Here is a 13715-nt window from a genome sequence, read left to right on the forward strand (position 1 = left end):
ATGTCGGGGATCTGGAGCACCTGGAGTCCAGGATGAAGACTAGGGGCAAAGGGAATGTTGGGGGGCAGATCCTGACATGTTTTGAATGCTGGGCTAAGGAATTTGGGGCTTTCTCTGAAGGGCAGTGGGGAGCCATGGAGAGACATAGCTGGAGTGAGGACTGGGCTGGAGGGGCCACAGCTGGAGGCAGGGAGGTCAGGGAGGAGGCCAGGAGGAGGGCAGGTGAGCAGAAGTCCTTGGAGACCAGGGATAAACTAGGAGCCCTTTCTTCTGTGTTCCCTCTCGGGAAGTCCCTCAGTCTTGACACTTCCCCTTCTGGTGACCTGTTGGGTCTTGTTTCTGGCACTGGTGGGGAGTCCCTCTTCAACAACCTCATGTCTTCTTGGTCCCTGTGGAAAACGGGCCATTTTACTTTTACCACACCCCTCACCGTTCACTTTCAAGCCCCAGTCCCCACCTGGGTCGCATTGGAAATGGTGACCGACTTAAGGATCTGAACGAGTCCCATTCCTGAATCATCAGTGAGGGAAAGGAGATACAGGGGAACCAAGAACTTGGGTTCTTTCCAGTTTGGGGAGGTAAATAATGCTGCTGTGAGCACTCTGGTACATGTCTGCTTGTGTACATGTACATTTTGCTCTTTGGTGCATAATCTAGAAATGGAATTGTTGGGTCTCCTGTTCAGCAGAAGTTTTCCAAAGTGGTTGTACCAATTTACACTCCTCAGAGAAACTTGAGTAGAGATTGAGAGTTTTGATTTGTTCATATCCTTTTTAGCACTTGGAATTGTTTTGTTTTTTTTTTTTCATTTTAGTCATTCTGGGCTGATGGGTAGTGCTATCATATTGGGATATAAATTTGCACTTCTTTGATAAGTAACGATTTTAAGCCTTTTTAACATGCTTGTTGGCTGTTTGGATGTCCTGCTTTAGGAAGTGTCTGTTTAAGCTTTTTGTCCATTGAAAAAAAAATTGAGTTCTGGGTTATTTATTTATAATTGTTTTGTAGGAGTTCTCTCTATATATGTTGTATATAATTATATACATAGTTTAACATATTATATATTTATATACAATTATATAAAATATATAATTATATGAAAGAAACTATAACAGATATAGATATAATCTCTCATTTCAGTTTCTTTTCCATTCTTTTTTTTCAATTTGTCTTTTTGTTTGTGTCTTTTATAAAAGTCAAAAATTTTCTGAATTCAAAAGGTACTTCCACTGGAGAAAAAAAATGGAATTACAGTGTGACCTATTATTGTCTCCTTTTTTCAGAACAATAAAACATACCCCAATTTAATGAAGGTAGTTTACTCCATCAATCAAGCTATCTTCATCAACATTTGGCAATTTATCCGACACCTCAGTGTATTAATCTGTTATTGCCTGATGCATATTTTTATAGATTTTAGACTTATGCACAAGATAATTGTGCAAGTATTTATTTCCCTTTTGATAAGCTATCTGGGAAGATACCAGGACACGAGAGGCGTGATTTGTTTACCACATATTCTACTTCTCCATACTTAAAAAATTTTTTTAAATAAGGAAAATAGTACATAAATTTTGCAGTGTGGCTTATGACTTCTTAAAATGAAACAAAGTTGGCTCTTAAAATAGAGGTCAAAATTAGCATATGAATGTTGATACTGAATCACGTTATCAGTTGATTTCTACAAAGTTACTTAATGTACATTCTACTTTGTAAAGGTAAATTTATCAAAATCATACATTGCTATGTAAAATTAATATCCTCTCTATAATTGACAGTTTATTTTATGATTTAGAATTCTCCCTAGTTTCAGTGATGGTGATGTAAAGTTCAAAATGAGTATTTTAATAAGCTGTGTCATTGCTTTTAGAGAAAATGCATTGTATTCAAGTTGCAATATATTTTAGTTTCTGCAGCATTATTCAGTCTTTATAAAATTGCTGAAAACATGTTTTTGTGTACTTTTGACATACTCTTTGAACAAAAAGACAGAGGCAAAGCTAGAATAAATGCAATACTCAATGTTGGTGTAACATTATAATTTATGGAGTAATAGTCTGTTCATGAAATTTAAGTACACTGAACAAGACCCTCTGAGCTTATGCATTGCAAGTACATACATTAAAAAAAATTTTTTTTTGCTGCTTTTTTGTTGTTGTTTTTGCTCAATAATGCACCACATTTTTTTTTTTTAACTTTTGACCCCCTTCACCTATTCCTCCCACCTCCCACTCCTTTCTTCTGGCAACCATCAACCTGTTCTCTGTATCTATGAACTTATTTATTATTATTATTTTTGGATTCTACATATAAGAGAGATCATACAGTGTTTATCTTTCTCTGTCTGGCTTATTTCACTTAGCATAATACCCTCGAAGTTCATCCATGTTGTTGTAAATGGCAAGATTTCATTATTTTTCATGGCTGAATAATATTCCATTGTATGTATATTCCACATCATCTTCATCCATTCATCTATTGAAGGACACTTAGGTTGTTTCCATATCTTGATTGTTGTAAATAATACTGTAATGAACATAGGGGTGCAGATATCTTTTCGAGATACTGATTTCATTTCCTTTGGGTATATACCCAGAAGTGGAATTGCTGGATCATGTGGTAGTTCTACTTTTGATTTTTGGGGGGACCTCCATACTGTTTTCCATAGTGGCTGCACCAAATACATTTCCACCAACAGTGCACAAGTGGTCCCTTTTCTTCATATCCTCACCAATACTAGTTATTTCTTGTCTTTTTGATAATAGCCATTCTAACAGGTGTCAGGTGAAATCTCATTGTGATTTTGATTTGCATTTCCCTGATGATTAATGATGCTGAGCATTTTTTTCATGTACCTATTGTCCATCTGTATGTTCTCCTTGGAAAAATGTCTATTCAGATCTTCTGCTCATTTTTAAATCAGATTGTATGAGCTCTTTATATATTTGGCATATTAGTGCCTTATTTGATATATAATTTTCAAATATTTTCTCCCACTCAGTAGGTTACCTCTTCATGTTGTTGATGGTTTTCTTTGCAGTGCAGAAGCTTTTTACTATGATGTAGTCCCACTTCCCTATCTTTGCTTTTGCTGCTTTTGCAGCCTACTTAGAGCCTACTTATTTCTTCATAATTCAGTCTTGGCAGGTTTTTAGGAATTTATCCATTTCTTCTACATTATCGAATTTGTTGCTGTATGATTATTCATAGTTGTATCTTATAATCAATTTTACTTCTGTGGCATCAGTTGTAATGTCTCATCTTTCTTTTCTGATTTTAGTTATTTGAATCTTCTCTTTCTTAGTCTAGCTAAAGGTTTGTCAACTTTGTTGATCTTTAGAAATATATTTTTTATATTAGTCTCAAATTCAGTGCCCTTGTTTAACAGTTATTATCTAACAGTTTATCTGTTAAGTATCTGGACTTTTTAAGGTAATATCATTCCAATCCTTATAGTTTTCTAATATTTATAAATTTATTTATTTTTCTTGCCTTATTGCATTGACTAGGACCTCCAGTACAAGACATTCTTACCTTTGTCCTGCCCTAGAGGATAAAGTGTTCAATATCTGACGATTAGGGATGTTAGTTGTATATAGTGTGTGTGTGTGCGTGTGCACACGCGTGTGTGCTCCTTATCAGATTAAGAGTGTTCCTTCTATTCCTGGTTTCCTGAGAGTGTTTTAAAAATCATGAATGAGTGTTGTAAATTATTAAATGTCATAATAAAAATTATTAAATTATCGTATAAAATTTCTTCTTTATTCTGTTTATGTGGTGAAATAGATGACTGACTTTCAAATGTCAAACTACCCTTGTATTCTTGGAATAAACCTCATGTGATAAGGATGTATAATTTACTTTTGTATATATCATCACATTTGATTTGTTAATATTTTGCTTAGAATTTTTGTAAGTATATTTATGAGAGAGATTAAACTATAATTTCACTTTATTTTAATGCAAAGTGTTGGTTTCAAGGTTACGTCTTTAATTTCAGTGATTAGTTCATACACTTAATAAAAATACTGAGGTGTTTGGGATTAAGTGTAACTTCTTATTATTTGTTTTCCTTTTGTCCTATCTTTGTTCCTTTTTCTTCTTTGTCCCATTTTTTAGATGAATAAAGTTTTAAAAATTATTAATCTATGTTTCCTGTCTATTAGTTTGTTATATTTTCTTTTGTAACTCTTTTAGTGTTTTTCTTAGCGATTACAGCATGCGTAATTGATTTTTTTTTTGGAGTCTACCTTTATATTAGTATTTTTATCACTTCCCAGACAATACAGTGACCTTTAACTTTATTCACCCCTTCTTATCTTTGGGGTATCACGGTAATGTATTTTAATTCTGCATATTGTTTAAACTTCATAAGATATTATCATTATTATTTTCAGCAATCAATAGTATTTATAATATTCTATTGCTCTTCATTCCTTCCTACAGTAAATTGCTTCCCATCTGAGATTATTTTCCTTTTGCCCCCAAAATTCACTTTAATATGTCTTTTGATGCAGGTCTACAGGTGACAAATTCTCTCAGCTTTTTTTTTTTTTTGGTATAAAAAATAAAGATTTATTTTACCTTCATTTAAAAAAATTTGTAATTAAGATCCAATTCACATACCATAAAATTCACTCTTTTGAGGTACACAATTAAGTAGTTTTTAGTATACTTATAAATTTGTGCAATCATCACTACTATCTAACTACAGAACATTTTTATTGCTCCAAAAACATCCTATACCCATTAGCAGTCACTCCCTATTCCCCCTCCCTCCAAAGCTCTAGCCCTTGACAACAACTAATCTACTACCTGTCTATGGATTTGCCTATTCTGGACACTTCATATAAATAGAATCATACGATATGTGCCTTTTTGTGTCTGGCTTCTTTACTTTGGATAAATTTTCAAGGTTCATCCGTGTTGCAACATGTATCAGTAATTGATTCATTTTTATGGTGGAATAATATTCCATTGTATGCATAGTCTACATTTTGCTTGTCTATTCATCAGTTAATGAACATTTGAGTTGCTTCCAGTTTAGGGTTATTATAAGTAATGCTGCTATGAACATTTGTGTAGAAGGGTTTTTTTGCGAACATATGTTTTCAATTCGCTATATACCTAGGAGTCAAATTGCTTGGTCATGTGGTAACACTATATTAACTTTTTGAGAAACTGTAAAACTGCTTTGCATAGTGGCTGCACCATTTTACATTCCCATCAGCAATGTATAAGGGTTCCACCCTTATATCCTCACCCACATTTTTTATTTTCCATTTTTAAAAATAGCCATCTAGTGGGTGTGAGGTGGTATCACTCCTTGGTCCTTATTTGCATTTCCCTAATGACTAATGATGATAAGCATCTTTTCATGTGTTTATTGGTCACTAGTATATCTCATTGGAAAAATGTCTATTCAAATCTTTTGCACAGTTTAAAATTGGGTTGTCTTTTAGATCTTGAGGGTTCTTTATGTATTCTGAACACTAACAAATATATGGTTTGCAAATATTTTTCCCATTCTGTATATTGTCTTTTCACTTTCTTGATAGTGTCTTTTGAAGCACGAAAGTTTTAAAATTTGAAATAGTTCAATATATCTGTTTTCCTTTGGTTGCTTGTGCTTTTAGTTTCATGTCTAAGAAACTACTGTCTAATACAAGGTTCTGAAGATTTACACCTGTACTTTATTTTAAGAGTTTAATAGTTCTTCCTCTTCATACTGGGCCTTTGATCCATTTTGAGTTGATTTTTGTATATGGTGTGAAATAGGAGTCCAGTTTCATTCTATTTCATGTGGATACCCAGTTGTATGAGCACCATTTATTTTATTTTATTTATTTATTTTAATTTTAAAATTATTTTATTTTACTTTTGGCTGCGTTGGGTCTTCATTGCTGTGCGCAGACTTTCTCTAGTTGCGGCGAGTGGGGGCTACTCTTTGTTGTGGTGCGCAGGTTTTTCATTGCGGTGGCTTCTCTTGAGCACATACTCTAGGCGTGCGGGCTTCAGTAGTTGCAGCATGTGGGCTCAGTAGTTGCGGCGTGTGGACTCAGTAGTTGTGGCGCACAGGCTTCAGCAGTTGTGGCGCGTGGGCTCTAGAGTGCAGGCTCAGCAATTGTGGCGCACAGTTGCTCTGTGGCATGTGGGATCTTCCCGGACCAGGGATTGAACCCGTGTCCCCTGCATTGGCAGGCTGATTCTTAACCACTGTGCCACCAGGGAGGTCCCCCATTTATTTTAAAGACTATTCTTTTCCCCCAGTGAGTTGTCTTGGCACCCTTGTCAAACATCAATTGAATGTAAATGTATGACCTTTTTTCTGGACTCTCAGTTTTATTCCATTGATCTATATGTCTGTAAATAAGCCAGTACAGTAGAATCTGTAGCTTAAGGTTTCCTGTTAGTTTTGAAAAATTCTTAACCAGTATCTCTATTATTGCTTCTGAGTTATTTTCTCTCTTCTTTTTCTTGACTCCAAATACATTTATGTTAGACCTTTTCACAATGTCTCATGTGTCTCTTTTGCTCTTTTCTGTATTTTTAAACATTTTTTTCTCTGCATGCTTCAATCTGTTCATTTTCTACCAGTCTTTCAGTTCACCAATCCTATCTTCTGATTTTCTAATCTGTTCCTTTATCCATCTATTAAGTTCTTATACATTTCAATTATTGCATTTTTCAGCTCTAGAGTTTCTACTTTTAAATAGATGCCGTATTTCTGGTGGAATTCTTGAACGTACTGATCATAGTTATTTTAAATCCTATCTCATAAGGCCATTTTCTGAATCACTTATCGGTCTGTTTCTGGTTTTGTTTTGGTTTTATCCTCTTGGCTTTTGGTCATTTGGTACTGTTTTCTGGTTTGTCTTATCAATTTAATTCAATGCTGGACATTGTGTATGAAAAGTATGGAGGCTTTAGATGAAGCTAAGTTTTTCCAGATAGGTTTTAATTTTTTTTTCTAGCAGACATATAGCATATAGGCAGATCATCTTGATGCAGTGAAGACTGAACTATTTCTGATTTTTCTTATTCCCAAGGCATAGCCTTTCCTGAGTAACTGGGTATTTATCAGGGCCCGTTTTTCTTAGACTCTGATTCTTTCCTTAGCATTGTGAAACTGACAAAATCTCTTCTTAGCCTTTTAGCCTGTTACCAGATGCTTTCTGCTAGGTTTCCTGGAATGTAACTCATTTGCAATGACTTGGCAGATTATTTGAGGGGACATTGCATGCAGAATTTCAACACATTTTCCTTCTCTCTGGCACCCTGGCCTCTCAAGTACTATCTAACTTGGTTGCTTTCTCATGCTTTCTAGTGGTTTTTTTTCTCCTCTTGTAGTTGTTCTTAATGAGAGGGTTACTCAGATACCAGCTCCATCATGGCCAGAAGTGAAAGTCCCCCTTCACATTTTATTTTATAAATCCAAGATTCACTTACATTTAAAATGTTATGAAATAGTTTGGACATACAAAAAGGTGTAAAGAAAAACATAATCAACACCCATGGTAGCTTCACTCAGTTTTACCAAACTGTTGAGACCCCTGGAGACCCTCACCTCATCACATCCCCTCCTTGTCTACGCTATTCAAGATTTGATGTTTTTCATTCCCTTGGATTTCTCTGTATATTCAGGACACATGTATATTCACCCAAACAATATATAGACCTGCTTTACATGGTGTTAAGTGTGACACAGATGTTGTTATTATGCCTCTGTTCTCTTCTAATTTTTCTTTTGCTTCAGAAAGAGTCATTTGCTTTGTGGGTTTTTTGGTTGGTTTTTTTGGTTGTTGTTGTTGTTTTTTTTCTGTAAGAGTCATTTGCTTTGTTGTGTGAAGCTATGATTCATTTTCACATTGAGTGATTACACCATAGTTTATCTTTCCATTCTCTTGCTTATGGATATTTAGGTTGTTTCCAGTTTTTCAATATTAAAATCAATGCCACTATAAACATTTCTGCCTATGTTTCTTGTACACATGTGCCAGTGTTTCCTTGGTAGGATACCTCACAGTGGAATTGCTGGGTCTTAGGGCAAACACTTGTTCAGGTTTATTAGACCATGCCAAACTATTTTCCAGACTAGTTGTATTAATTTACATATCCACTAGCTGTAAATGAGAGTTCCCATTACGTTGTGTCCTCAGCAACACGTGATGTTGTCAGACTTTTAGTTTTTACTAATCTGATAAAATTTAAATGGCATGTTATTGTGGTTTTCATTTGCATTTCCCTGTTGACTGTGAAGTTAAGCACTTTGTGTTCTCCATAGCACCTGCTTCCATTTAACTTCCTCCCCCCAGTCTTCTCCACATCCCCAGACTCTCCTGAAATTTGGCCAACTTTTAGTCTGAAGGACCACAACCTCAGAAGTCATTTCTAGGCACTGGAGCCTGGTGGCTAAGCACCAATTTAGGGCGCCATCCCATCCAGGACTGCGCTGGAGTGCTTCACAGGCAATGATGCATTTAGTGCCTACAACAAAGATAAGAAAACAGAGAATCAGAGAGGTCAGGAACTTGCCCAAGGTCGCACAGCTGGCACCTGGCAGACTCCAAGCCAGGTGTTCTTCACTCCTCTGTAGGAGGCTGCAGGGCACCCTCCGTCCTTCACTCAGGAAGCACACCTGCTGGTCTGGGTGCATCTGGGGAGTAAGTTGCTGTTGCCCTCAGGAGTCGGCTGAGTGGGAAGCCCCATAAGGGGTGGATTCAGGGCAGGGAGGGCAGTAGGACCGGGAAGCGTTCCTACTTGGTGCTGTGGAAACAGGAGAAGACGTCATCATTCAAGGCTGATGTTTCCCAGAATTGAGTGGCTTGCTTTAGATGGTGTTAAATATCCCTGGACCCCCCTAGTGAGAGAGTGAGACCTTTTTCAAATTTCTTTCTATCCTCTGATGAGGGAGGGGGTGAGAATCTCAGCTTGATGCTAGTATGTCTTCAACACCTCTCTAATACTCTTTAATCTCCCTTTTTAAACAAAGGCAAACTAGATCTCCAACTCATCAGAGTCTTTTTATTTTAAATAAATTTATTTATTTATTTTTGGCTGCATTGGGTCTTCGTTGCAGCGCGCGGGCTTCTCATTGCAGTGGCTTCTCTTGTTGAGGAGCACAGGCTCTAGGCGCACAGGCTTCAGTAGTTGTGGCATGTGGGCTCAGTAGTTGTGGCTCTCGGGCTCTAGAGCGCAGGCTCAGTAGTTGTGGCCCACGGGCTTAGTTGCTCCGCAGCACGTGGGATCTTCCCGAACCAGGGCTCGAACCAGTGTCCCCTGCATTGGCAGGCGGATTCTTAACCACTGAGCCACCAGGGAAGCCCCATCAGAGTCTTAAGCAGGGAATAGTATCTGACTAAAATTCAATTATTGTCTTTTGTTTTCCTTGTATTTAGTTTTTACATTTCACTGCATTTTGTTTTATGGTAAGTTGATTGTTTTGTTTAAGAAACAGTTATATAACACCTGCTATATGCCAGGCGCTGTTTCAAATGCTTTACAGTCATTGACTGGGGAATGATACACAACTATGGGGAAAAAATACACAACTATGTGCATTATTGCTTAGCTTGAAGTTGGAGTTAAATTTTTAATAGGGTTTGTTTATAGAAAATACATTAAATAAATAATAGTACACATGATCTACAAATATGGCCAACTTTTGGAAAATGAGACATTTGGGGACCTCTTGGCTAGATCACTCAGGAAGTCCATCCATTCTGGTGCTTTAAAAGCCTGTATCCATCACTGTTTCTTGAGTGTTTATGTGTCAGGGGCTATGCCAGGGGCCCAGTGATTCTATAAATGGAGTCTTTGAATCCTCACAAGAATCCTGGAAGCAGGCTTTACCATCTTTACTTCTAAGGCTCAGAGAAGGGAAGCGACCAGCCGAGAGCCACACAGCTGAACCTCTCCGTGCCCTGCACCACTGCCTGCCTGGTGACTTGTTAGGGAGCTCAGAGGAAGCTCCTGGCAGGGCCAGAGTAGGCTCTGGGGGAACCCAGGTTCAGGGATGGTGTCCGGAAGAAGCCATGTGTGTGACTTGGTCCCTGCACGGGTCAGCCCTCTGGGCTCCTGTTCCAGCTACACCCCTGTCCATGGGATCTATCTGGGTAGGGTTCTTGGGACTCACTGGCTTCTGGCTGGTACCTCCCCAAGTAGACACAGAGCTGGGGATGCAATGGACAAAGTGCCAGCAAGAGCCTGGCATTGCCAGCCTGGTGGGTTGTTCTTCTGCCCAAGGTACCAAAGTCCGCTCTTCCTGGACAGGCTGACTCTGGTCTCCAAAGAGGTCTCTTCTCCATCTCATGCAGATCAGGGTGTCCAGGGCACCTTCGTATGGTCAAACTGGGTTCCCCCGTGCTTGCTGGTTGGCTAACCCAGGGGAGCTCTGTATTTGGGTCAGAACCCTCACTATTGGGCTAAGCTTATCTTAGGTATGCAGTAACTGTCTCCTTTGTGGGCTAATCTTGGATTTGTTATTCATTAAGAAGCCAATTAATTGGGCTAACATCAACATGGGGGTTTCGTAAGGAGGAGGACTCAAGATCGCTGCTCCTCAAATACCACTTTCCAAGCCACTTTCCCCTCCCTGCCTCCCTCTTTCTTATCTAGATGGATAAACGTGCACACATCGTGCTACATCAACAGGCTTAGCAGGCGTGGACCAGCAGTGAGCTCTTCCCCCTTTACATCCCCCTCTCATTTGTGATGGTGCTGGGGGCCCAGGCAGAAGTGGGGAGACGTGGGGAGGGATCCAAGGGGCAAAGAAGCCACTTCTAAGGGACAGGAATCCTTGGGGGCAGCCACGGGCTCCTCAAACTCTTGTTTCTCAGAAACAAATCCAAGAAACTGAGGCAAGTCTTCCAAAGGAGGGATGGGGACCAGAGGCAGGATGTTCAAGGTCCTTTGGTCCCCAGGCCCCAGGCCCACCTTCTCCCTGTGTGTCTCTTCCAGGCTCTGGCAGGCAGCATGCTCTGCGGCTGGGCTGCCCCTTTGCTCCTGCTGATGCTCCAGGGGGGTAAGTAGTTGCCCCATGGTGTGTGGGTGGAGAGCGGCCGGGCTGACCTTGTGGGCTCCAGGGCGGGGTAGAGGCCACGGGGTCAGAGTCTGTGGCATCTGTCCACTCGCGGCCGACACAAGTCCAGTAGCCATCTCTGCGTTAGCCAGAGCCCATCCCACCAGAGAGCTCCACTGTCCAGAAGTGAGTCCCACATGGCCCAGCCCACTGTCCTGGCCTCCACGTCTCACTGGCCGGGGAAGGGGGGCGGGAGGATGAGAGACTTCATCCTTCTTCTCTCTGCCTTGGCTGGCTCCCAATTCTCAGAGTGAGGAAGTCCTGCCTGTGGTCTAACCTCAGTTTCTCCTCATCTCCTAGGAGATGTTTCTCAACGATCACTGGATCCACTGCCAGCACAGATATTCCCTGGGTGGGGGAGAGGCTGTGGAGACAAAAGTAGCCAAAGCCTCAGAAGGAAGCCCCGGAGGACCAGAAGATGTTGCAGTCAGAGGGAGAGATGTTTGAGACCCGAGCAGGGAAAGGCCAGGTGTTAGACTTGGGGGCGCAGTCAGGGCTGAGAGATCCAGGAAGCCTTCCCAGAGGAGGCGGGACGCAGCACACAGGCTCGAATGGGAGCTGGCCTGGGGGCAGGGGTGCCCTCAGCCGCCACTGTGCTGACTCATAGGCATTTCACTCCGGTTTTTACCGGAAGACCCAAAGCCTCAAATAGCTCCATCAGGAAACAGATATCAGGCTCCTTTATTTTCCCTTTCTGAGTGGTCAGCATCCTGTCCTAGCCTCTAAGGGCCTTTGGGTCACCCGCTGCCTCTCCCCACCCCGTGGGCACAAATAACAAGCCCCTGCTGTGTCCCAGGGGCCAAGCATCCTCATTCCCTTCTCCCGACAGCCTGTGAGGCTCAGAGAGGGTGAGAGGCAGGTCCACGGCCACACAGCCGGGCAGTGGCAGAGCTGGGATGGGTTCCCAAATCTGCCTGATTCCCGTGGTCTTAACTGCTTTTATTGGGTGAGTGCCACGTGCAGGCAGCGTGGGCTGCACCGGCGTGATATCATCTAAATACCTCCCCACCCCCTCCGAGGGGCCAGTGTCTCCAGCTTACAAATAGGGACTCAGAGCAGTCGTGAGTCATGTGTGCACTTTTCATGGTTCCCACTGCCTCCCACATGCTGTGATAACCCTGGGCGGGGTGAGGGGTGGCCCGGGGGCTCTCTGCCCAGGGCTCAGGGTAGTGACCGGTGACAGGGTTTTTACTCCCTCTGGTCCCTGATGCCACCTCCACACTAGTTCAGGGACTACTGTCCCCTCTCCAATGTTTCATTACAAGTTTGGGACAAACCCTGTCCCTTGGTGGCCTTGAGTCTACCTAGGAAAGGAAGCTCCTCTCCGAGTTCTGGAGCCCTGAAAGAGAACAGCTAGGCTACGATGAACTCAGAGAGGACACAGCCATGTGGGTTTTGGTCCTGCCAGAATCAGTCCTCTTTTCTCCACAGAGTATCTGAACTGGCCGCTCTGTGTCCACCGACAGGCCCTGTGCCCCTCCCCGAGGGAAACTTCCTCCTAGAACAGGATTCATTTCCACATCTCAGATCCCTTGGTAGTGGCTGTCTGGAGCCACTCAACTGTGTTGAGAAGGATTCTGAGGCCACACCCCAGGGAGTGAGTGCCATGATCGATGAGCGGTGTCTGCCATGTGTGTGGATGTGAAGAACCAGCACAGATTAGATTTTGCCTTTCCTGGGTCTCATGAGCCCAGACCAAGAGCGAGACAAGAGGTGTAGCCCAGTCTCAGAGCTTCAGTGTTCTCATTTGTAAAATGTGATGGGAGTAGAAATAAAGGATGTTTCCAGTGACAGTGTTCTTGACTGCAAATCCAGCTTCTGACCTAGATGGAGACCCAGGAGGAATGTACTGCTACCCCCTGGATCTTCATTAGTCAAGGAAAAATAGGAAAAAGCCACTAAGAACGAATCCATTTAAAAGGGGAACAAATTTCTGGTAAATAGTGGGGGGTGGAGGCAGGGGGAATAGCAGCGTTGGCACTTGATCTTACAAAACAAAGCTAAACTAAAACTTATTAACTGGATTTTGTCGAACATTTTTAGCACAAAGTAAAGCAATTAATGTTGGAGTTGGGAGAGTATTCAATCTTCCAATAAAATTGCCTGAGGGGGAACCATACCTGTGTCACTTGGTTGGTGCTGGTGGCGATGGTTTGGGCAGTAGGATAATACAGATATCTTGGCAAAAGTATCCAAGGGCTTCTCAGTTTTCTGAAGGTTTCTTGCTCCCTCGAAGCACTGCCAGGTCACCGAGGTCCGTGTCCTGTCTTGGACCAGCTGCGGGGAACAGAGGGAGCATGTGGTCTCTCACTGACCACATGAATCCCTCTCGCGGGATGTGCAGGTTCCCCCGGCAACCGGGGAGTTCAGGACACACCACCTTGGGAGGGAGGCCGGCCAGGAGGGCTGCTGACCTGGTGTCTGGACACAGGGCTTGTGGGGAGGGCGCTGGGTGGGGACCCGCTTAGTTTATGATGTTTATCGTTAAGAGAGTCTTGTCTCCATAGCCAACCTCGCAACTTTGGGGGCTCAAAAATAGAATTCTTAAGTGGCAAGGACCCCCTTGCTCCAGGACTTTATCTTAGTGGCCCTAGGGTTGTCATATTCATCCTGGCCCTGGGACCCCTGCTTCCCC

At 41.8% G+C, this 13715-nt stretch overlaps 1 protein-coding gene across 3 annotated transcripts in view; it reads left to right on the plus strand.

The window, feature by feature from the left end:
- IL21R (interleukin 21 receptor) overlaps positions 1-13715 on the plus strand; it is a 40806-nt gene that overhangs the window by 7510 nt on the left and 19581 nt on the right. For all 3 annotated transcript variants that reach the window (XR_014235845.1, XM_082360807.1, XM_082360808.1), the window contains exon 2: positions 10960-11023. Coding sequence is in view for 2 of the 3 variants with exons in the window: in XM_082360807.1 (XP_082216933.1) it covers positions 10975-11023 (49 nt within the window). In the remaining variant the exon portion in view is untranslated. The remainder of the gene's footprint in view (positions 1-10959; positions 11024-13715) is intronic.

The sequence above is a fragment of the Balaenoptera borealis genome (assembly GCF_965194805.1).
Source record: "Balaenoptera borealis genome assembly, chromosome: 16".
NCBI classification, from domain to species: domain Eukaryota; kingdom Metazoa; phylum Chordata; class Mammalia; order Artiodactyla; family Balaenopteridae; genus Balaenoptera; species Balaenoptera borealis.